Source organism: Bipolaris zeicola, assembly GCF_000523435.1.
Source record: "Bipolaris zeicola 26-R-13 unplaced genomic scaffold scaffold_78, whole genome shotgun sequence".
Lineage (NCBI taxonomy): Eukaryota > Fungi > Ascomycota > Dothideomycetes > Pleosporales > Pleosporaceae > Bipolaris > Bipolaris zeicola.
The window spans coordinates 23389-43942 of NW_006912127.1; the positions used below are offsets into that span (position 1 = coordinate 23389).

General features: G+C 51.3%; 9 protein-coding genes across 9 annotated transcripts; 5 read left to right on the top strand and 4 right to left on the bottom strand.

Moving 5' to 3' along the window:
- Positions 1-52: 52 nt before the first annotated feature.
- COCCADRAFT_96751 (uncharacterized protein) lies at positions 53-304 on the bottom strand (the record flags this gene model as incomplete). Its single annotated transcript, XM_007714305.1, has 1 exon — positions 53-304. A coding segment is annotated over one exon (252 nt), but the record flags the coding sequence as incomplete, so codon positions are not given.
- A 50-nt stretch (positions 305-354) lies between these two features.
- COCCADRAFT_5216 (uncharacterized protein) lies at positions 355-641 on the bottom strand (the record flags this gene model as incomplete). Its single annotated transcript, XM_007714284.1, has 2 exons — positions 355-363; positions 417-641. 2 exons carry the CDS (start codon positions 639-641, stop codon positions 355-357), a joined length of 234 nt encoding a protein of 77 aa, XP_007712474.1.
- Positions 642-3895: 3254 nt separating this feature from the next.
- Positions 3896-4967, top strand: COCCADRAFT_36951 (uncharacterized protein; the record flags this gene model as incomplete). The annotated part of the gene is made up of 4 exons (XM_007714306.1): positions 3896-3954; positions 4055-4399; positions 4448-4508; positions 4698-4967. The coding sequence occupies 4 exons, from the start codon at positions 3896-3898 to the stop codon at positions 4965-4967; spliced, it is 735 nt and encodes a 244-aa protein (XP_007712496.1).
- A 1149-nt stretch (positions 4968-6116) lies between these two features.
- Positions 6117-6620, top strand: COCCADRAFT_96653 (uncharacterized protein; the record flags this gene model as incomplete). Its single annotated transcript, XM_007714307.1, has 1 exon — positions 6117-6620. One exon carries the CDS (start codon positions 6117-6119, stop codon positions 6618-6620), a length of 504 nt encoding a protein of 167 aa, XP_007712497.1.
- Positions 6621-7655: 1035 nt separating this feature from the next.
- On the top strand, positions 7656-8090 carry COCCADRAFT_36952 (uncharacterized protein; the record flags this gene model as incomplete). Its single annotated transcript, XM_007714308.1, has 3 exons — positions 7656-7692; positions 7728-7805; positions 7894-8090. The coding sequence occupies 3 exons, from the start codon at positions 7656-7658 to the stop codon at positions 8088-8090; spliced, it is 312 nt and encodes a 103-aa protein (XP_007712498.1).
- A 1266-nt stretch (positions 8091-9356) lies between these two features.
- COCCADRAFT_96725 (uncharacterized protein) lies at positions 9357-9623 on the top strand (the record flags this gene model as incomplete). The annotated part of the gene is made up of 1 exon (XM_007714309.1): positions 9357-9623. The coding sequence occupies one exon, from the start codon at positions 9357-9359 to the stop codon at positions 9621-9623; it is 267 nt and encodes an 88-aa protein (XP_007712499.1).
- A 1006-nt stretch (positions 9624-10629) lies between these two features.
- COCCADRAFT_5218 (uncharacterized protein) lies at positions 10630-11257 on the top strand (the record flags this gene model as incomplete). The annotated part of the gene is made up of 2 exons (XM_007714285.1): positions 10630-10666; positions 10734-11257. 2 exons carry the CDS (start codon positions 10630-10632, stop codon positions 11255-11257), a joined length of 561 nt encoding a protein of 186 aa, XP_007712475.1.
- A 1038-nt stretch (positions 11258-12295) lies between these two features.
- Positions 12296-12907, bottom strand: COCCADRAFT_96697 (uncharacterized protein; the record flags this gene model as incomplete). The annotated part of the gene is made up of 1 exon (XM_007714310.1): positions 12296-12907. One exon carries the CDS (start codon positions 12905-12907, stop codon positions 12296-12298), a length of 612 nt encoding a protein of 203 aa, XP_007712500.1.
- A 2170-nt stretch (positions 12908-15077) lies between these two features.
- COCCADRAFT_96645 (uncharacterized protein) lies at positions 15078-19664 on the bottom strand (the record flags this gene model as incomplete). The annotated part of the gene is made up of 4 exons (XM_007714311.1): positions 15078-15244; positions 15311-15368; positions 15440-16556; positions 16627-19664. 4 exons carry the CDS (start codon positions 19662-19664, stop codon positions 15078-15080), a joined length of 4380 nt encoding a protein of 1459 aa, XP_007712501.1.
- Positions 19665-20554: the final 890 nt, after the last annotated feature.

Below are 20554 nucleotides of genomic sequence, written 5' to 3' on the forward strand. Positions count from 1 at the left end.
GAATAGGTTCACATCAAATTTTGAAGTCATATAATCTTGATATGATGTGGATTTAACTTGATTTGATTGTTTCGGCCTTATCGACCATAGTAGATCCAACCCCATCGACTTCCTTCTCAGTAGGCTTTTGGACCATTAACAAGTTCCAGGCCTCACCTCTCTTCTTGGGATATCGCTTCTCTATATATCTATTCTTCGTTGCATGCAGGTTGTAATGCGCCTCCATGCTTGTTATTGCGTCTTGTGTAATCCCGAAAGTCGTAGAAACGCCAAATATCATAACCATGCGCCAAATTGTAACCCGCTATAACTATTAAACATTGATGATAAAACAGGACATATCTTTCATGGTTTTTAGATCATCTAAAGGATTGTTAGCCAGGATCTCTGATATATGTGGGATAGCGTAAACGTACCAGAGCAACACCACCAGCAACAATGAGACCGAGAGCGGAACCGGCCATGTGCGAGGCGCCTCCAGTGAAGGGGAGGGTCGATGAAGTAGGCTTGGCGTTGCTAGGAGAGCCAGCGCCAGTGCCGGTAGGGTAGGGTGCCGAGGTGGCCGTGCCATTTGTGGGAAGATTCAAGGCAGAGGTAGTAGCGGCGAGGGCGGCAACGACGGAGATGATAGAGAATTGCATGGTGGCTTTGGTTGGAGTGGTGAGTATTCGGTGGTAGATTGTCGAGGATGAGGGTATTGGGATTTAGTAGCTGAAGGATGTGTTTGTAGACTTGATGTGAATGGGGAGACTTTAATTTATGTGTTGACGACGGCAACTCTTATATCCCTTATAGCTCAATCCAAATATACAAACATCCCCTAGAGCACATTCTAGCCATCCCCACACACGTACGTACTACAGCCCACATCCCAGCCATCGGCCACCCAGCCCTACGAAAGCCTCGGCCCCACCGAAACCAGGAGACAACCACTCGGGAGCTTGTCGGAAGCCCGTCACACGAGGCTGGAAATATGATGGCGAGGGCTATAACAGGAATTGCACATTGCTAAGCGTGGCGGGCGTCACAAAGCGGCTGGTCCGAAGGTGTCCGGAGGAGGCTGGTGGCTAATTTTAGCATCCCCAGCCACATACACCGCCTCCTATATTGGCACTCAATTCATCTCATTCGCTGCTGTTTGCATTTTGTCGATAACCTATCAATACGGGTTCTTCTTATCGCTCACCATGCAGATCTCGTTACTGTCACGATAGAAAAATATTCCGAGGCGATAGATTGCAAGATGGCTGGGCTTGCGTGGCCATTGTCCTAGAAAACTACTCCGTATTGACGGCCCACTGACTTGACCAAACCCTATGTTCCGTTTCGCGAAACAATCAATACCTCTCCTGCTACTGCTTACGCAACTCTTGAAACTCATTTCGATTGCGTTGGCTGTCTTGCCTGTAGGCCCGCTATTCATGTCCGCCCCCTGCCGCCGCGATGCAACGTTGGCGCCGAAAGCCACCGAAGCTTGGGTAGTACTACGTAAAGTTGCAAGCAGTTTCCGAACTGCTGACCAGGGGAATCGTTGCATCTGCACTCTCAAGACTGCACATGTATTCGTACCCGAGCAAAAGCAATTTAGCAACCTCAACAAATTAATGGAAATAAGCAGCGAAATTACCCCGATACATTATTTTTCTAAGAAGACTATAAAGCCGAATGATAGGTTCCAACCAGCTATATCACGTGATCATACACACTACTAAGACTGCCTTGCTGGTGTGTGTGTGTGTGTGTGTGTTCAGATTTAACGTCCTATCTAAAAGCCTCCCCTAGGGTATACGGACGGGTGAGGCCTAGGATTTATAGTGCTACTACACCACCTAGTCTTACCTATTCGCGGGGTTGTCTTCTAAAGCACAGTGTTCTCGTAACGCCTGGTCCGCCAGTTGAACAAACGCTGCTGTTGCTTTTCTCTGATGGGCGAAAGCCTAGCTGCAATCTGTGGCGTTGTGCCAACTGCCTTGCTGGTAGTTTCCTCAAAGTCTCATTTACCGGTACTTGACCGCAATATTCTACCTGTTGCGCTCAATCCATTGTCACCTATTAGCGAGCTCTCAGTTACAAGACTCCTGCGCAGATGATTGGTCAAGCTGTTGTCTTAACCAAACGAGAGTTTGGTTATAATTGTAGCGGTACAACTTTTACGATTGTAATCAGAAAACTGCAAAACTCTTGTAGTAGAATCTTAGTAGATTCGCTAGTGTAATCAACACAGTATCTTTAGTTAGTTTGAACCCCCACTTGAAAACAACAGCTCGTTGAGAGGCTATTGTCAGACAATATCTAGGTAATAGACACGAGTAGTTGGCAACAAGAATAAACAGAGCCAAAAAGTCTATATTCACGGTGGTTAAACCGCTACGAACCTAGATTAGGGTTTGAAGGGACTATATCTACATAGTTGAATAGAACTTGACAGGTAAGGTTGGCCAATGCGGGCCAAAGGGGGTCAGAGAGGGCAAGTCTATGACAGCCTGATGGATTGAGCACGACAAGCATACAATCTCCCAAATTAGGCATCGATGTGTCATACTGCAGACATTGAATCTGAACCGACCTAGCACCACTAAGTGTCCGAGCTAGCGATCGTCTGCATACATGATGATCTTACCACTCGATGTCAACATTGTGGTCGTATACTGCAAATGGACAAATTTGGAGTCTTACGTGGGAGGGGTAGGGGAAGCAAAGATCTACATACGAATCTGACACGAGAATATCTCTCTGCTTGTCTCAGCAGCAAAATCACGGGCGAATCTTGCTTGCTCTCCTGGTTGTGTTTGGATCTAATTCTCTGTCGATTGGTAACGGCACAATATGCGCTATATAGTGGACTTGATAAACCACGGACATTGAATACACCTCAGCATTAAGCACCTTCCTTAATAATTTATACAAGGAAACAGAGGACGCACAATTGAGGGCCATCGATCTATAGGGGTCAATGTTATAAAGTAATAATTATCGCGGAGCAAGAAAGTCACGTGATAGGCTATCCCATTAACACTAAGTATCCAGCGAATGGCAGAACTGGAAGAAATGAGTGTAATGGAACGGAGTAATTTCGCCAGTAAATACTCTGTAGTCAATTTTGATTTCAATTTCTATTGACCTCTTTATTCAACGTGGTTGTTAAAATATCATGAACATAGCTTATCGTTCACTATCAAATCTCACCACAAAGATATCGTTATCTTAGTTTGATTTGTCTCTTGATACAATTTCTATAGCATAGTAGAGTATACAAAAGACTATTTAAGTTCTGCCCATCTATTATTAAGAGATCTCCTAGACTACATTCTGATACGCTCGATAGGATGACTAGTGACTTCAGATATACCTTGTTCAACCTCTACGACGATTTCTGTAGTAAACTGGTAAGACACATCCCGATGTAGTCAGACATGCATGAAAAATACACACAGAGCTTGCTAGGTATGATTCTCACCACCAAACCCGCTTACAAGCCAATTTCCCCTCCTCCAACCTTGTTAAGTCGTTTCGTTATAGCGTTGCATTATTTGTCGCTATATCATGGATAATTCGTAGATGAAAACCTCTGACTTACTTATGTCGCTTGGTGCTGGATGTGTAGTAATCCAGGGAGTGGGAATGCGTCCTTCTCGGCGAAAGAGGCTGCATTGATTTAAAACAGCGGTTTGGCACCCATCTGCCCCTCGGTAAGCATCGCAATACCTTTTTTCGCCCTTTCTGCAAAGAGATGATGCGGATTTCCTTATATAATTTAATTTCAGCTTTGATAGATGTGGGTCTGCTTTGTTCTTAGTGGCGTTGTTGAATATATACTCCTAGGGGCTACCCACTCACAAGCCTTGTTTCTTACCAACTGGCAACTCTTGTACCTCTCTCCACGTTACCGTTGAAGATGGCAGCTCTTGCATCGTTACCGGATGTAAATACCGATGCCTTTTCTGGCATATGTGGGTATGTGGTTTTCATCGGCGATGTAGAATTAGGCACATACATTCCATCATGGCACTATCTTCAGTTCTATCTATGCTAACTTTTTTTTCTAATCAAATAGAACCATTTCCATTGTGACGTGGGTTGTGGTATTCAACCCACAGGTTTACAAAAATTTCCGTCGAGGTTCATACCATGGTCTATCACTTCACTTCCTCGTGGTATGGCTACTAGGCGACATTTTTAATGTCGTTGGTGCTGTACTCCAAGGCGTCCGGCCGACCATGATCATCCTTGCCATATATTTTACTGTGGCCGACGTAGTATTGTTGGCTCAATGCTTCTTCTACAGAGGCTTTACATGGAAGGATGATAGTGCGCCACCACCCACGCTGAGGCCAAGCGAAACAGAAAATCCGAACGAAAGGACAACACTACTCGATGGGCACATGATAACTAACGAGAGGTGAAGCGCAAACAAAAACAATAAAAACAACTGGACTAATGCATTCAGAGAGCCTGCAAATCCCACTACACATACCTACTTATGCATGTATGTAAGAAACATGGCGATGGTTTTTTGGTCTGTACAACAGGCATAGTTTGCTGGTATATGAGTCAAGAGTCCGCAAACCATGACGGTCTAGCACCTGGTCGGGAGATCCCTGAGTTCGACATTTGGGGTCAAATATTCGGTTGATTTTGCGCCGCACTTTACTTTGGTTCACGCTTCCCCCCAACTGATCCTGAACTGGCACCGAAAGTCTGTGGAGGGACTGTCTGTGTTGTTTTTCCTTTTCGCTTGCTTGGGGAATTCTACATACTATGTCTTATCGATTCTCGCGTTTGACTCGACTAGCGCTGTTTCAAATAGCTGCCTTGAGTCCTGCGAAGCGCGAGAAATCTATGGTAGCCATATACTGGTAAACCTTCCCTGGTTGGTTGATGGTCTAGGCACAATGCTTCTTGATGGGGCGATTTTCGCCCAATTCCTGCTTTACGGCGAAGTCAAGCCTGCTATGGATGAGGTATAGGGTCAAACACTGAGCTGAACACGCATTCTTGCAGAGCATGGACCCGTGCAGATCGCTTGTAATATCCATTTTGAGGTAGTGAGGCGCATGAAGAGGCGAGACGGCCTTGAAAATCAGACCTCTAAAGACCTCTACAAAGAAGATCATATCATCGTGGCAGTCTGTATGTGGCGTTAAAGAGGGGGTGCAGCTTTAGCTCTGTATGACTGTGTCTATATCCTGCTGTAAACACGTGTAACTCTGAGTGACGGTGTAGTGTATGCAGTCGTGTTGGTTGAATGGCAACGAGCTCCATGTCCATGGCTGGGCTGACGCCCTTTATGCGACCTGTTCACAGCATGGATCACTCTGCCACGTACACGGTTCGGAAAGACTTGTTAACAAGTAAGGCCGACATGAATTCGCAGACAAGCCAAAGATGTTCGCTGTACGTCTGCCCCGTGTTGGACTAATCGTCGGCAAGTGGATATCCTGTCGACGTAATGGCCTGCTGTCGAACACAGACTTGTTTGGATTGGAGAGATGGTGATATGTAGGTGTGTCTGATGCGGATATTGGCTGGTCGAAGGAGCAATTTAGTGCCATGTCGGGTTGCAACTCGATGGCGACTTTGTGGATGACAGGCTACTATGCAGAATATATTTACTCTGGAGAAGTTGCAGGAGCTCAAACAAGGGCAGATTAGCAGATTTCCAGTATTGTGTTGGTGCGCCACTGCGATAGACAACAATCTATCGAGCGATATTGTTGCTGGAAAGGATTTATCGATTGGCACCACATCACGTCTTGGATAAAGATGAGTTCCACGTCAGCAGGCAATATGGCCAGACAGTCTAGAAAACGCCAGGTTGGTGCATGGCCGCGGAGGCTTCAACATCAGCGTGTAATGGTAATTTGGAGGGGCATGAATTGACATGTCTTGCCAACGCCTGCCATGTTGACTGGAATCTTGGCGGTTGATGATGAGCTCTGGCCAGGCCAAAAAGAAGACGTCATGTTTACCATGCAACCAAGGCTGTGCACACCACCATGACGACGCTCCTCTGTGGACACGTGACGCATGGTTTCACTGATTTTGACGCTCGAGGATGCGCAACCTTGCCATGGGCACTAGAAGACGGTTGCATCGACCGAACGTAGCGGCCGTTCATGCGCGGCCGGCGGCACCCGTCGGTGCAGAGGCCGAGAAGTGAGGGCGGGTTCCACAGTCGTCCCAAGAGTGGCGGAGGTGCATGCACGACTAAATTAACAAGCAGGATGCGTTGCGCGTTGGGTGCAGGAGTTTGTAGGGCGCGATATTGTGGGCCTTCCCGAGGATCCTGCAAAGGTTACTTAGTAACTGTGGCCGTAGGCACGTGCATCGTGGCGTCGTTTGGGTTAGCGCAATATCTGCAACCTGTACGACACGTCACAACCGCCAGGCTTTGGAGCAACCGTGGAGGGCTTTGGATTGAACAACACGTCTGCCAGCGCAGCGTGGACGGAGGACGAGGGTGTGCTCACCCCGCCGGGAGGCTTGTGCGGTGCCTTTGTCCAGCTGCCACTTTCGCTTCATCCGCAGCAAGCGAAGACCGAGCAAGCGCCGTCGTGAAGAGCTGGCTAGCGTTGACGGCGGCCGGGCTGGCTGGCAGGACACCAAACCTATGGCCATAGCACAGGAATTCAGGAACAGGACAGGCTGCAGTATTGGGATGTGACGCGGGCTGCATCTCTACGCACGAACCTGGAGATCGCAGGGCTGAGCAGTTCACCCCAGGAACACAGTGCTTGATATTGACGGACCGCCTCTGACCACGCTGCCCATGCCACCTCATCTCGGTGGGTCTCGCGGTGCAGACAGGCCACGGCCCCAATACAATGCCACTCGCTCTCGCTTAATGCCGTCTTTTGCTTCGTCTGCCCTCGTTGCAGCCTCGACACGTGAAGGAAGCATGGTTTCCCTTTGAGATGACGCGCTTTCAGATGGCATGTCCACGGTACGGAAACGGCACGGCCCTTTATCCTTCTAACCGCAAGCGGGACGAGCGCCGACGAGGGTAGGGCCCAATTTGCCGACACCTCTGGCACTGCGTCGGCATGGAGAAACTAGCCATGGCAGCAACTCTCTTTCGTCCTTCAGTGCCAGCTCATAGCCGAACCAGGCTGAACTCGGTAACACAGTAGAGACCAAAATTTATCCGTATCCCCTCATTGGCCTTGCCATCCCAGACCTGTGGTTTCGACCACACGCAACGTCCTGTCATGGTGTCCGTACCGGGTCCTGGCGGGTTTAGTTTCTGCTTGGTCGCCTTCTCTGTCTCGCTACCCCCGCAGTTCCTCGCTCGATTATCTTTCTGCCGGCCAATTATGGCGGGAAAAACCTGCCAACGCAGCATGCCATCACCCAGCTGCTTTGTTCCGAAGCACATAGGGGGGGTTGCGGCGGCTGCGGGCTGCTTCCTTTTTGACCTGTCTATGTGGCAAAGCCGCCCTCTTGCTCCTACAGGATACCGAAAATGAGGCTCTCGAAGCACTGCTCGACTATAAACAGAGGCAGAACTAATGGCCACGCAACGTGCTCCTACCCAGTCCTCGCTCACACATACCTGATCTTCCCTGATCCCCACTCGCGAAGCCTTTACCCCACCACAAACTTTGTTAAAAGCATCACGCCTTCGTCTCTTGCTTGCAGTCCCCCCATCTCGCACAATGGCAACACAGGAGAGCTACGTGCAAAAGCTACAGCGTGCGCAGACCGATGCTCTCGCCCGTGTAACCTAGCTAAAAAAGACGTTGCAGACTACTGCGCTACCAACCAGATTGCCCAGCCCCAGTTCCAGGACTACTCTGACCCACGAGGTTTGTAGCCCCATGCATGTCTCAACAAGACCTTGTCAATATCGCCCACTTTGCTACCAGTATTTTGCTGACGCACTGGCAACCACAGGCATACGCACAGCCTGGTCAAGCAGTGTCTTTGTCCATGGCCGTGAATACCGAGCCGCGCTATGGCGAGACTACCGCTACCTCGAGCAATCCCGAGAAGAAGCCGCTGAAGTGGCCTGGAAGGCCCTTCAATCCGCCGCCGCAACCACCAACGCAAACCAGACACAATACAATCGCTCCTTTGGGTCCTCTCGATAATGGCTCGATTCCCCTCCCCCACCCCCTTACAACACCACATACCGAGATACTCAGGGGTTATGGACTGCTGGGATATGCTTTGATACGTTGATACTCTGGCCGACTTTGATGTTGTCGTTGTTGGATACTTGGCCATTGCATCACTCGAGCCTACGACTTCTTCTTCTTCTTCTCTCTTTGAAACTTTTTGACTGAAAGCTGTCTCCTTTTTCTCTTTCTTGCCAGCTGGTTCTATACCCTTTATTGTTTGCACAATGCTCGTTCCATTCTCCAGCCAAGGGCCGTCCATCCAGGCATCCCTACGTGCCATTTACGCTCGCTGTAGCCTTCGACCAAGGCCCTTTTTTCAAATTTTCACTTGAGAGACTCTGGCGAAACTTCCATAGGCGTTGAGAGTTTTCTACTTTGTTTCTGTCATTTTTCGGTTCTTGTTTGGAATAGTCAATTGAGATAGGATAGTTGAAATATACTGCAAAATACCCGTTACACCTGCTTTTCAGTGTTTTGTTACTTTCAGAACTGTCATGTCCAAGTACTGTCTATCAAAATGTGAGATAACAGGGTTCATGTCAGATATGTCGTGCATGATTTATGCTTTCCATTTCAGAGTCACCAAGTGTTTCAGCATGTTTGGTCCATTGTTGACAATAGATTGGTAATAGGGCAAGTCTACCGAAACCAATACACTTGTGTTGTTGTTGTGTATGATTCTACCATGGGGTGAGATTCGTTTTGCATGGGCATGCAGTCTATCAAGATGTTTTGTTTGCTCACTAGCCGGGCCGCTTCCTACGTGCTGCAATAGTGATGAGACATATAGCTCTGCAACTCTGCATGCACCGACGATCCCTCTTCACTTTGCACCAACGGTACTTGCACACGTCCAAAAGCAACGCAATACACATAATCACCACGTGTAGCTTAGCCAACTCATCCAACATGCACAAACCCACCATCCTCCCGCAGTGGATCATCAACACCACGACTGCAGATACTAACCCCTATTAGCGCTTCTCCGACCCAAACCAATGTCCACAACAATCTACCGCGCAAATCCACTGCCCATCTTCATATCAGTAGCTTCCTTTTTTTTGTTCTTAGCGACCGTTGACTTTATCTCGGCAAGGATAAAAGCAAGATAAAAGCCACTTTTCTGCTTTTTAGTGAGACAAGAATATCCACGCTAGGTTCACACTTACCCAGCACGACAAAAAAATAAAAATGAAATAAAAACGGCAACGCCATCGCCGAGATACGGAATGAATGATGCTGCTTAGGATACAACACTGCGCTGTTACCCCTGTGATAGTACCATTTGCAAGAAATAAGAATCAAAAAAAAAGAAATCAGTCTCAAACGCAGCTCACAGATACACAATCTGGTATTATCTTTTTTTTCCACCATCTTCCCCTTCTTCCCATTTACTCAGTCCAATGTACTTACCACCCTCCCATTCTCATCATAATCCTAGATGATCTGGTTTACCTAAGCAAGACTTTAGCGCTGAGGTGGCAAAAAAAAATGAGGGGGTAGTAACGCCAACATTTCGAAACACGCATCCCCCAAGCGTCCATATGCGACACTTGTTTTGTCAGACGATAGCTGTGCCGCAGCGAATCATGTAGTCGGAGGCCACTACGAAAAAAAATGGTGTTATTCATCGCCAACACTTAGGGGATTCACTTAGAAGGCGTATCCATATAAGTCTTTACAATAGTGAGAAGAAATCTAAATGAACTTCGCAACCTAGATATAAAAAAAAGATTTCCATCACATCGCCTTTTTTTTCTTCTTCTTCTTCTTCTTCTTCTTCTTCTTCGTTCTTGCACTTCATCATACATACCCAAACATCCACCGCATCTCTTCTTCCTTCCCCTTTCGAAAATCCCCCCGGCCCCCCACCCTCCAAAAATAAAAAAAAACACACCGTTACAAAGGTCGATCCCCAAAACGCATAATGTTTCCTCGAATGCACAAAACACACACCGTCTTACCACCTTTCTTCCCTTGCCCATGCCCTCGTTGCCTCGCAAGCAACCGCGCCTCCCCCTTCCCCCCCCATCTAATTCGTACACATACAAAAAAAAAGGGCTCTTTCCGTACCAAGAAAAGCCCACCCTTTGGCGCGAAACAAAGGCGTCGGAAGTTAGCGCGCGGAGGGGGAGAGGTTTTGCCCTAGGATAAGTCAAGGGGCCTGGGGCAGTTTGTGTGTTGGAGGGGGAAGGTGGGTATCGTGGTGCTGGGTTTGTATGGTCCGGGGAGGTGCTTAGGCATTGGGATTTCTTACGGGAGGAGGTGGCGAAGTTGTAGGCTCTTTTAAGTGGGGAAAATGAGAGAGAGGGAGGAAGGGAAGGGAAGAGGGGACGTATAAAAGGGGGAAGGGAGGAGGGAAGGTACGACTGAGGCATCATTTCACGAGCATTCTGCGAGTTACAATTCTTATTATAATATACTATTTACTTCTTCCAGGCGAAGAAAAGAAAAACACAAGGTTTCATTCACATCAGTCTCGACATTGGAAGAAATAATATCAAGAAAAATGGCACCCATCTTTAAACTCCTCACTCTCCTCTCCCGTATGTCCCCCGCCTCCTACCCATCACACTCCAACCCCCCTCCCAAACTAACACCATCAACCCAAAGTCTCCCTCTACACCTCAGCCCAAGGCACGCAATTCATCACGGGAGCCTGTACCTCCGACGCCGCCTGCGCATCCGGCTGCTGCGGCTTCACATCCGGCAAATGCGCCGCACCCTTCGTAGCCAACGAGCGGGGCGAAGGCTGTGGCTTCGGCGACGCACAACCAAACAACAATGCGTTGAACGGCGGCAACAAAGCCGCGGGCGGCACTCAACCACCGCAACGGCAACCGCAAGCACCGGCATCCGGACAAACCATGGTAGGCGAAGAAGCAGCATCCCCAGCAGCACCAGCAGCAGCAGCCCCGACTCAAGCTAAAGGCACACAATTCATCACGGGCGCGTGTACATCCGACGCCGACTGCGCATCCAGCTGCTGCGGGTTCAAGAGCGGCAAGTGTGCGGGACCGGTGGTAGCGCAGGAGCGAGATGGCGGGTGTGGATTTGGAAATGCGCAGCCGAATGACGATGCGGCTAGGGCGTTGCAAGGGAGGAGCTTGGGACGGAGGGGTCCTGGGTTCATGTAAGCATTAGGTATACATGTTAAACATAAATGTATAGATGAATAAATAAATAAACTAGTATGGGTTTTTTTGATAACATTGATGATGATGAGGGTGCCGCGTGAGCAATGGGTAGAAGGGTGTGTGTGTGTGTGTGTGTGTGTGTGTGTGTGTGTGTGTGTGTGTGTGAAAGATGTGTAGTAGTAGTATGTGGATGTAGAGAAGAGATGAAGTAGGAAGAGTGGGGTTATTGTTGCAAGACAGTCAAGTGACACGTTGATGTATTGTATACATGCCCTACCCTACCCTATCCTCCCACATGTATGGTTGTTTTGTGGCGGGCTCGACTAAGCGGGGGCGTATGTAATCCCGCCGCACACCCCCCTTCTGCATAAAAACACATGATAGGTTCGTGTGAGTCTTCGATGACAGGCGGGTCGGCTCGGGAGGGGATGCATATTCGGAATAATATCGCACCGAGAAAACAAAACGACAAACAAGAAAAAAAGCACAACAGGATTTCCAACGTCAGGTACTTTGAAAGCCTCTCTTGACAATAAAGAGGAGGTAATCGCTCAATCGGCTCATTCGTATTGCATATAACCGGCAACAGGTCTTTTGCCAGACTAAACATGTTTCTAAACGCCCCAAATATTGGACTCCGCCGCTTCAAATGCAAGGTACAGAATGCCGACCAATTCAACGAAAGAACACCAATGTGTACGCCCCCCCCCCCAAATATAGAAAAAAAAAACTCCGCTCCGAGAGAAAAGCCGAATCCGCCGAAAAAGGGCAGGCTCCAAGCCGGGATGAAAAAGCGCAGACATGATCAAGTGATGTGCACTCTACCATAAGAAACAATATGATAGATGCAAAGGATATTCCAGAAGAAAAAAGAGGTTTTTGTGAAGAGGAAGAGGAAGCATGACAAGGTCGTGAGTGTGAGCGAAGAGACGTGAAAGCAGCTCTGACCGAGGGAGTTGGCAGTTGCACACGGGTGCAGTGGACGCCGAAGCCGACGCACCATGGCATATCTGGTGGGTGATATATGGGTCGTGAAGCTCAGTTGTGTGGTATCTGCTTGCTCTGGCCATTGCCAGCCCATACACCACCGCCAACAGCTCGCGAGATACCGACGCCCAGGCCGACGGCGGCAGCAATGACGAGGAGAGCAATGACAATCTTGGCCCACAGCCGTTGCTTGTTGGTCAGATTGCGGAAAAAGGCGCAGCCGCGCTTGCGCTGGTACGACTTGCGCTTCTCGAGCACCGCCTGTCGTGTAGGCCACATGGTGCACTCCTTGACGCGACCGTCGACAGACGACTTGGATTGTTGTTGTGTCGAGGCTACCGACAGGGGCACGGCGCCTTCGAGATCGTGTTCGGTGACACCAAGGTGTGCCTTTGAGGGGGGAATGCTGTCATTGATGGAGGGGCGCGTCTCGCGCAGGGCCTCTGGGTGCTTGTAAAAGGCCGAGTAGGGGTTGGAGGCATCGGCAGTCCACTCCTTCTTGGCCTGGTCGGCGTCGGCAGTAGCAGTGGCGGTGGTCATGGTTGAATCTTGCGAATGCGGCGAGCGCAGCAGCTGCTGTGTGGCGGCGGGCATGGCGGGGCTGGAGGAGCGCTCGATGCTGGCGCCGAAGGTGACGGGCTCGTTCTTCTCGTTGGCAGCCATTGCGGCGTCAGGGGGTTGGATGGAGTAGCACAAAGGTGGAGGCGACAAGCAATGAACAGCGGCGGGGCGACTACTTGCGGCGGCGCGAGGGAGAGGAGAGAGAGAGGGGAAGCTTCACAGCAGGCGCAGCATGGGCCGGACACGGTGACGAGGCGGCGTCGTGTGTTAGTGGGCCAAGGTAGGGGGTTAAGGACAGGCGAGTAGGCAAGTAGAGCGGATGTGAGACGAGCGGCGGCGGACAGTGAGGGAGCGGCGATGCAGTTGTGGAAGCAGCAGGTCCGTCTAGGGGCACTTTGAAGCTGCAAAGGACTGGGGCGCGGCTGGATGAGTGAAAGGGCTCGATGGCAGTGGAGAGAGCGAGACCTGTGTGCAAGGAGCGTCACGGGCGGGCGGCAGTGCGCGAGAAGATATGAAGGAGCAGTGTCCCCCCCCCCAGTGGCTGAACAAGGCCCGTGTGAACGGGGATTCCAGACTTGGGGGCAATCATACGGGCCCGCTAGGCCGTTCGGAGCCATGTCCCTGCCATCAAGGCACGTCTGAGTCGATTAGTTGACGAGGGAAAGCAAACTGCAGGTGGGCGTTTGGTTTGCCCGTCCCTGATCTTCACCCGCGTTTTCTCCTCGCCCTCGCTCAACCACGGCGCCGCCTCGCAGATGATGGTTAGCTGGGCCCAAGCAAAACAAGACGCACACGCCCACGCACATGGCCACGCCCACGTCCAAGGCGTTGCCATTGCCCTTGTCGTCGCGTGAGCGTGTGCCGTGTGGTTTGGATGGTGGCCGCTGTAGGGCCGCTTTGGTGGTGCAGTACAAGCAGCGAGGGTGCGGCGCAGCTGGGGTTTGGGTTTGGCTCTGGCTTGGCGTTGAGCAAAAAGTGCAAGCGAGGCCCGAGCGGATAGCGCGACCGGCCAATCTCTGTGCGGCTTGATGCACGCGGAGCGCCTGGCCGAGAGGCTTGGGCGCTTTGCTTGTCTGTCTCTGCCTCTGCCTCTGCCTGTCTCTTTCTCATGCAAACCCGAACCCGCACCAGCGTTGGACAAGCTCCCCAGCTATCCAAATCGTCCATAGTCCATAGCCACCACCACATGGCGCCTTTCTGGCGGGGCGCGCCATCTGCCCACCGCCCACTGGCCCAGACCTCTCGAGCGGCACGGCGGCGAGGGCACGCAGACAAGGCGCAAAAAGAAGCTTTTGGCCTGCCCAAAGCAGTGGGAAAATGATCCAAGACGTGCATGGGTGCCGATAGCCGCTTGCATGCATACGTAGAGACAAAGACGTGCCTTAGTTGGGTCTATACACATGTACCTAGGTAGATGGATGGTCAGAGATACGTATGTACCGAGTATACTACTCCTCCTTCAACGGCGGCCGGGGCGGGCGAGAGATTAGATAACGCTGAGAATGCTAATGCATGGAAACCATGGCGTGGTGCCAGATTGAGGGTTCCGCCAGGCCTGTGCACCAGCCCACCAGCCCGCTAATGCAAACTGCTGTCTCTCTGTGCGCCTTCTCGTTCTCTCTCGCTCTCTTTCTCTCTCTGCTCCGTCCCCAGAGTAGCCTGGAACCATGATGCTATCCATCGCACTTGTCCGTCTCTACCACTAACACCCACCTAACTAAGTAGTCAGTATAAACTCGCCACCCATCACGCCCCCAAACCGCTCTCCCCGTGTCGCACTCGTCTGGCCAGCCCCGCCTGGGCCTGTTCCATCTCCCACTACGCTGGCCGTGGCACCCTCTCGCACTCGCCCATCCGTCTCCACCACCCCAGTTGTTCTTGTCTCATGACGATCACGGTATTTGCATGGCATACATCTAGAAACCGCTGTCTGTGTCGTGCCTTCCGCCCCTCGCCTGCCGTCTCTCCCTCCCGCTCCTTCCCTCTCCCTCTCCCTCTCCCTCTCCCTCTCTGCCTTTTTTCTCTCTTCTTCTCCGCCCTCAAACCAAAACAACAGGCCGTTTTGTCATGCTGCCCAAGCCCCCCTCCCAAAAAATGCCGCCCCAAACGCCAACGCCAATGCCCACGCCTATCCATCACTGTGCGTGTGCAGCCTTGCTAGCAATCCCAGCTGCATCCTTAGTCTACCCTTTTAGGCCGCTTTCCCGCCCCCAGCCAATCACGCGCCTATATCCGCTGCCTCTATTTTTTCCCTTTCCTTGGTTCATATCTATTATCGTGCACCTGCACCTGCACCTGCACCTGCGATTTCCTCTCTCTTGATACCAGATCGCTCGCACATGCCCTTGAAAATGCCGCCCTGGTCGTACAAGCGCAGTGGCGAATCCAGCTCCGCAATCTGCCCTGCGTCCATGACGCAAATGCGGTCGTAATTGATGACTAGGCCACCACGTCAGTCTCAGCTCCCGTTATCCTAGCTTTCTACCCTGCACACGTCAAACTTACTCGTCTTCAACCTGTGAGCAATGCACAATAGTGTCTTGCCCTTGAACCCCTCCACAATCTGCGCACGCACACACAACCGTTAGCCTGGTGTCCCAACGTCACCAACAATGACGTTTGCTTCTTGCTTACCGTTTGTTGAATCTTCGCGTCAGTCTCAAAGTCCACCGAACTAGTCGCTTCGTCACACACAATGATTTGCGAGTTGCGAACCAGCGCACGCGCTAGAGCCATGAGCTGCCGCTGCCCCAGCGAAAAGTTGAGTCCTTCCTCCTCAACCACACTGTCGAGATGAATTCGCCCAGAGTGGTCATCCATGGCCTGCTCCGTCGACACGAGATCGGCCTGTCGCAGCGCAGACCAGAGCTCCAGATCGGAATGCTCGTGGAAAGGATCCAGGTTCGATCGGATCGTTCCCTTGAACAGCGTTGGGTCCTGGGGGATAATCGCCAACTTGGACCGCAGGTCGTGAAGACCAATCTTGGCAATGTCTACGCCATCAACAACAATCGATCCCCCAGACAACTCCTGCAACCGGAAAAGTGCTGACATGATGGACGACTTGCCCGCTCCCGTGCGCCCCACGACTCCAATCCGCTCGCCTGCGCGTACGTGCATGCTCAGCCCCTTGAGAACCAAGGGAAGTCCATCGCGATACCGCATCTCGACCTTGTCAAACACAATCTCGCCATGCTCCGGCCACGTTGGTCGCACCTGGCCTATGTGCAGGGGCGCTTCTTCCTCTAATTGGCTTCCATAGTGATGAATACGTTCCGTCGAGTTCATGTTGTTCTCTACCTCTGCAAGCTGACGAACAGTAAACTGAATCATCTGCACAATGGTAAGAATGTACGAAAGCACCAAACCAGCAATACTGGGATCAACAGAGAAGCGGCTAGTCACAACCAAGATACCCGTCGTGAAGACCAGTGCAATACCAACAACGTCCAGACGCACACTCAGCCACCGCTGATTCGCAAACGTGAGATAGTATGCGCTGTTCATGTCGTCAACCGCATCTCGGACCGACTTGGAAAACTGGGCTTGAAGCCCATAGGCACGAATCGTCGGCGTTCCCATTACAGCCTCACCAAACCGTGAGAAGACCGTACTGCGCAGAACAGCTTCATGCCTCTTGACCTCGCGAGCCGAAGAACGGTAAAACGCCGCCGAAAACATGAACAGCAAGAATAGAGGTCCTAGCGCAATCGCATAGTAATAGTAGTACGAGATGATGAGAATAAAAACACTGCAATATCCCCCGTTAGCTCAAACAAAAAAGAACATTGACTTGAAGGGGGCACACCCAGAAAACTTACGAGATGATCATAGCCAGCGTCAAAAAATACATACGAATCGAATCCGTAATGGTATTATCCATAACATCGATATCCTTGCTAAACCGATTCGTAATGCGCCCCAAAGGCGTCGTGTCGAAGAAGGACATGGGCGCCCGCAACACGCGCGTAATTGCCCGATGCAACATGACTTTTCCCGCTCGCGTTCCGAAAATCGAGACTGCAAACGAGAAGAAGAACATGAAGAGGGCTTGGCTGAAGCCAAAGGCCGCGTAGGCGCCAATGTAGGCGCCCTGCGAGTATCCAAACTTGTCAGACGTCCAGTACGAGAGCCAGAGCGAAGTGACAATGTTTGCGCCTTGCGAGAGGACGAGCAGAAGGAAGATGAGGGGACCGACCCAGATGCCGCCGCCCGCTTTGATGTATTCGATCCATACTTGCCAGCTGACGCTCTTGGTCGCGCGTTCTTCCTGCTGCATGAGCGCCGCTTGCTTCTTTGACTTTTTCTGTTTCTTGACGCTCTTGACTTCGGCTGCTACCTCGCCATCCTCTGCTTCCTCCTCCCCCTCTTCTTTCTCTTCTTCCTTTGCAGTTGTGCTCATGACTTGGATAAAGTCTGTATTTTGTGCCATGAGATTGTCAAAGGTGTCTACCGCTTTGACTCGGCCTTGGTCAACCCAGATGATGCGATCACAGCGGCTTAGTACGTGTAGCTGATGAGTAGCTAGGATTCGGCACTTGTCTTTGAGCAGTCCGCAAATAGCATTATCCATGATGTGCCGGCCTACGTGGGCATCAACGGCACTCAGCGGGTCGTCCATGAGAATGATATCCGCGTTAAAGTAGATTGCACGCGCGATGTTCATACGCTGCTTCTGGCCACCCGAGACAGTAATACCACGCTCACCAATCTCCGTTGCATCGTTGTGAGGCAGCATGTCGAGATCCGGACGAAGCGCACAAGCATCTACCACCTGGTCGTACCATTTGCGGTTGAATTCCTTGCCAAAGATGATGTTCTCCCGTACCGTTGCGTTCTGGATCCAGGCGTACTGCGGGCAAAAAGCACGCGAGGCTCCGAAAATGACTTCGCCGTTTGTCTTGCGCATGTCACCTGCGAGGGCTGCGAGCAATGAACTCTTACCTGAGCCGACGCCACCAATAATGGCGACCAACTCGTTTCGTCCAAACGTAAGATTGAGTCCTTTGATTTCAAACGGCTTTTCCTCCTCTTCCACAGCCGTTACGTCCGAAGGTGTCGTGGCTCCACTCGCCCGCATCGCCTCTGCAGCTGCCTTCTTCTCCTTTTTCGTCTCGCCCTTCTTACCAGGTCCGTCTTCAGCTTCTTGAGTTGGGTGGCGCTCCCAGGTGAAATCCGCATCCCTAAGTACCACGGCATCCTTGGCATCGTAGTCCCAGCGGCCGCTCTCTTCCGCCTCTTCGGCAAGAAGGAATTCCTGGATACGCTTGACAGAGGCATTTGCATCAATGACCTGGCCAATAACTAGCGGGAGGAAGTTGAGAGGGATACGCATCGAGTTGAAGAGAGCTAGCGAGGAGAAGATTGGCGCGGGATCGAGATTGCTGTTGAACTGAGAATACGTGATGAAGGAAATCATCGAGGCGAAGACCGGCATCGACATTCCCACGGCAAGAACGGCATTTCGAATGGTTAGCAGGATTTGAATGCCGTGAATCTCCTTCTTTCGAATCGCCTGGATGCGCTCTAGGAAGCTCGTTTCCCAGCCAAAGTACTTGACGAACCGCACACCTTGGAGAATTTCTTGCGTCAAGCTCACACGCTGATCGGTAATCTTGTTGATGACAACTCTTCGACGGAACAGAGTCTTGACTGCGCGACCAAGCAGGGGCATGGCAATGAGAATGAGACCGAGACCGGGTAGCGCACTGTACGTGAGATTAACGAGAAGCAGAGCCGTCGTAATCAGAATACCGATGGGAGCAGTCCAGATCATGTGGAAGAAGCCGCTAGCTTGGTCAATACGGTACGTGTCGGTAGACATGAGATTGACAATTCGTCCATTGCCCCAGCCCTCACCGTCACCCGCCACGCCTGCATTCGCCTTGGGGCCCTGTTTCTTTTCCTTCTTCTTGAGTATCTTCTTGTACCATTTCAGCTGCGCTTCACTTCCCGGTTGCAAGTCTGGCGGCGGTGCCTCGAGAACAGCCTGGCCACCGGCCTTTGCTCTGCCCGATAGCTTCATAGCCTTGTTGAAAATGAGGGCAATCAAAACGCCTCTAGCTTCTCCACCAATCATCATACCGCGGTACATGAAATGGTTAGTAGCCAAACTCTGCAAGAACTGCATCACGGTGATTGCAATGACCAGGCCAATACCTTCGCCGATAGGTGGTCCAGGAGTGCCCGTTCGTTGTGCAACATATGCCTTGACGGCAAAGCTGATGAGATAGCGCAGTACAAAGGGAGCAATTGCTTGTATGACGGATGCCGAAAGCTGGCATAGACCGCCAATGATAAACTCCCACTTGAACGTGTCGAACATGGCACCCAGCAGAGGCTTCTCGCCGCCTTGTTCTCGCCGCCTGTTAAAGGCCGCTTCCAACTTGGCTGCCATGACATCTGCGCTCCGGTCCGGATTAACTTCCCATATATCGTTCTTTTCTAGCGGCCGCTTGTAGCCCACTCGCATAATCGGTTGCATCCATTGCCATGTGAGTTTGCTGAGCAATCCAGCAGTGTATTCCGGGCTCACGATACGCTCTTTCGGTACAGGCGGCGGGTTGTTCTTGAGCACGTTCAGGCGTTTGTAAAAGGGCTTCTTCATTTGTGTGGATTTTGTGACGTTGGACTCTGTGGTGCTGGCTTCCGAGTAAGCACTGGTACTCGACTGTAACCTGGAAAGGCTGCCTCTTGGTCCATGACCGTCGCCATTACTCTCAATTGCCTTTTCGCTAGGCTCTGTCCGTATTGGCTCATACTCTGTGGGATTTTCTGCTGCGGCTTGAGGATCTGCCAGGCCTAAAACCTTTTCTTTTTCCGTCTCGTCTAGAGACGACGATGATTGGGATTTGGCCATGTCGACGCAAACGCCGGCCCAATCTCGGACTCCGTTGCGGCGACGGGAGGCAGATCGCGTTGTGGGGCCTCGTAAGACGGATGATTTGCGTAGTAATCGGCCAAATGTATGGTTGACGTGTGCCAGGGGATGTATAAAAGGCTGGTTGACAGTTGGAGAGGAAAAAGCGACGACTACGAGGAGTCGCGAGACGGCATGATTGCAAGCGCAAGGTCACGCCTAGTCTATAAAGGGCCCCGGGCATAGTAGTCATGAAATCAGAGCCCGCGCTCCACAACTAGCGTATGGCCTTAAACGGAGTTAGCAGTCGCCAATGAGCGGCGAGGTCCGCTGCTGCATGATCTGGTGGTTGCTAAGCATCAGAGAATATACGACGCCTGCTCGGTGTCTGAACTTGTCCGACGAACCGAAATGCTGCGTATTAACACTCGCAATATGCCCTCGCGTCCGCGGAGAGCTGGCTTTTTCGACACTGTGCCACGACAGAGTGAACGCCTTGTCCATGCGCACCAGTCTCGTCTACTTCCTTCGTGTGTCCTCTGGGCAGTTTCCTTTGGCCATGACACGGAAGTTTCTTTTCGCATATTTTGTTTTCCGCGAAGCTAGAATCGACCGGTAACAAGGATGCGACGCCACCGCCTTTGGGTGGAGCCGTCGCAGTATGCCTACCAAGGCTCCAACGCCGAGATGCCGATAGTCTTAATTGACAACGATGCCCCATCATCTACTGAAGCCGCCTGTAAGTGGTTCATGTCCCGTACAAACGTACTAGGTTCATACATGTGTATACACAATAAGAATACATGTCATCCCCGCAGTGTGGGTGGTTCCGAATATCCTTGTACATTTCTAGTACTCGTCGCAGACGCGCCTCTGCCCCGCAAAGACCC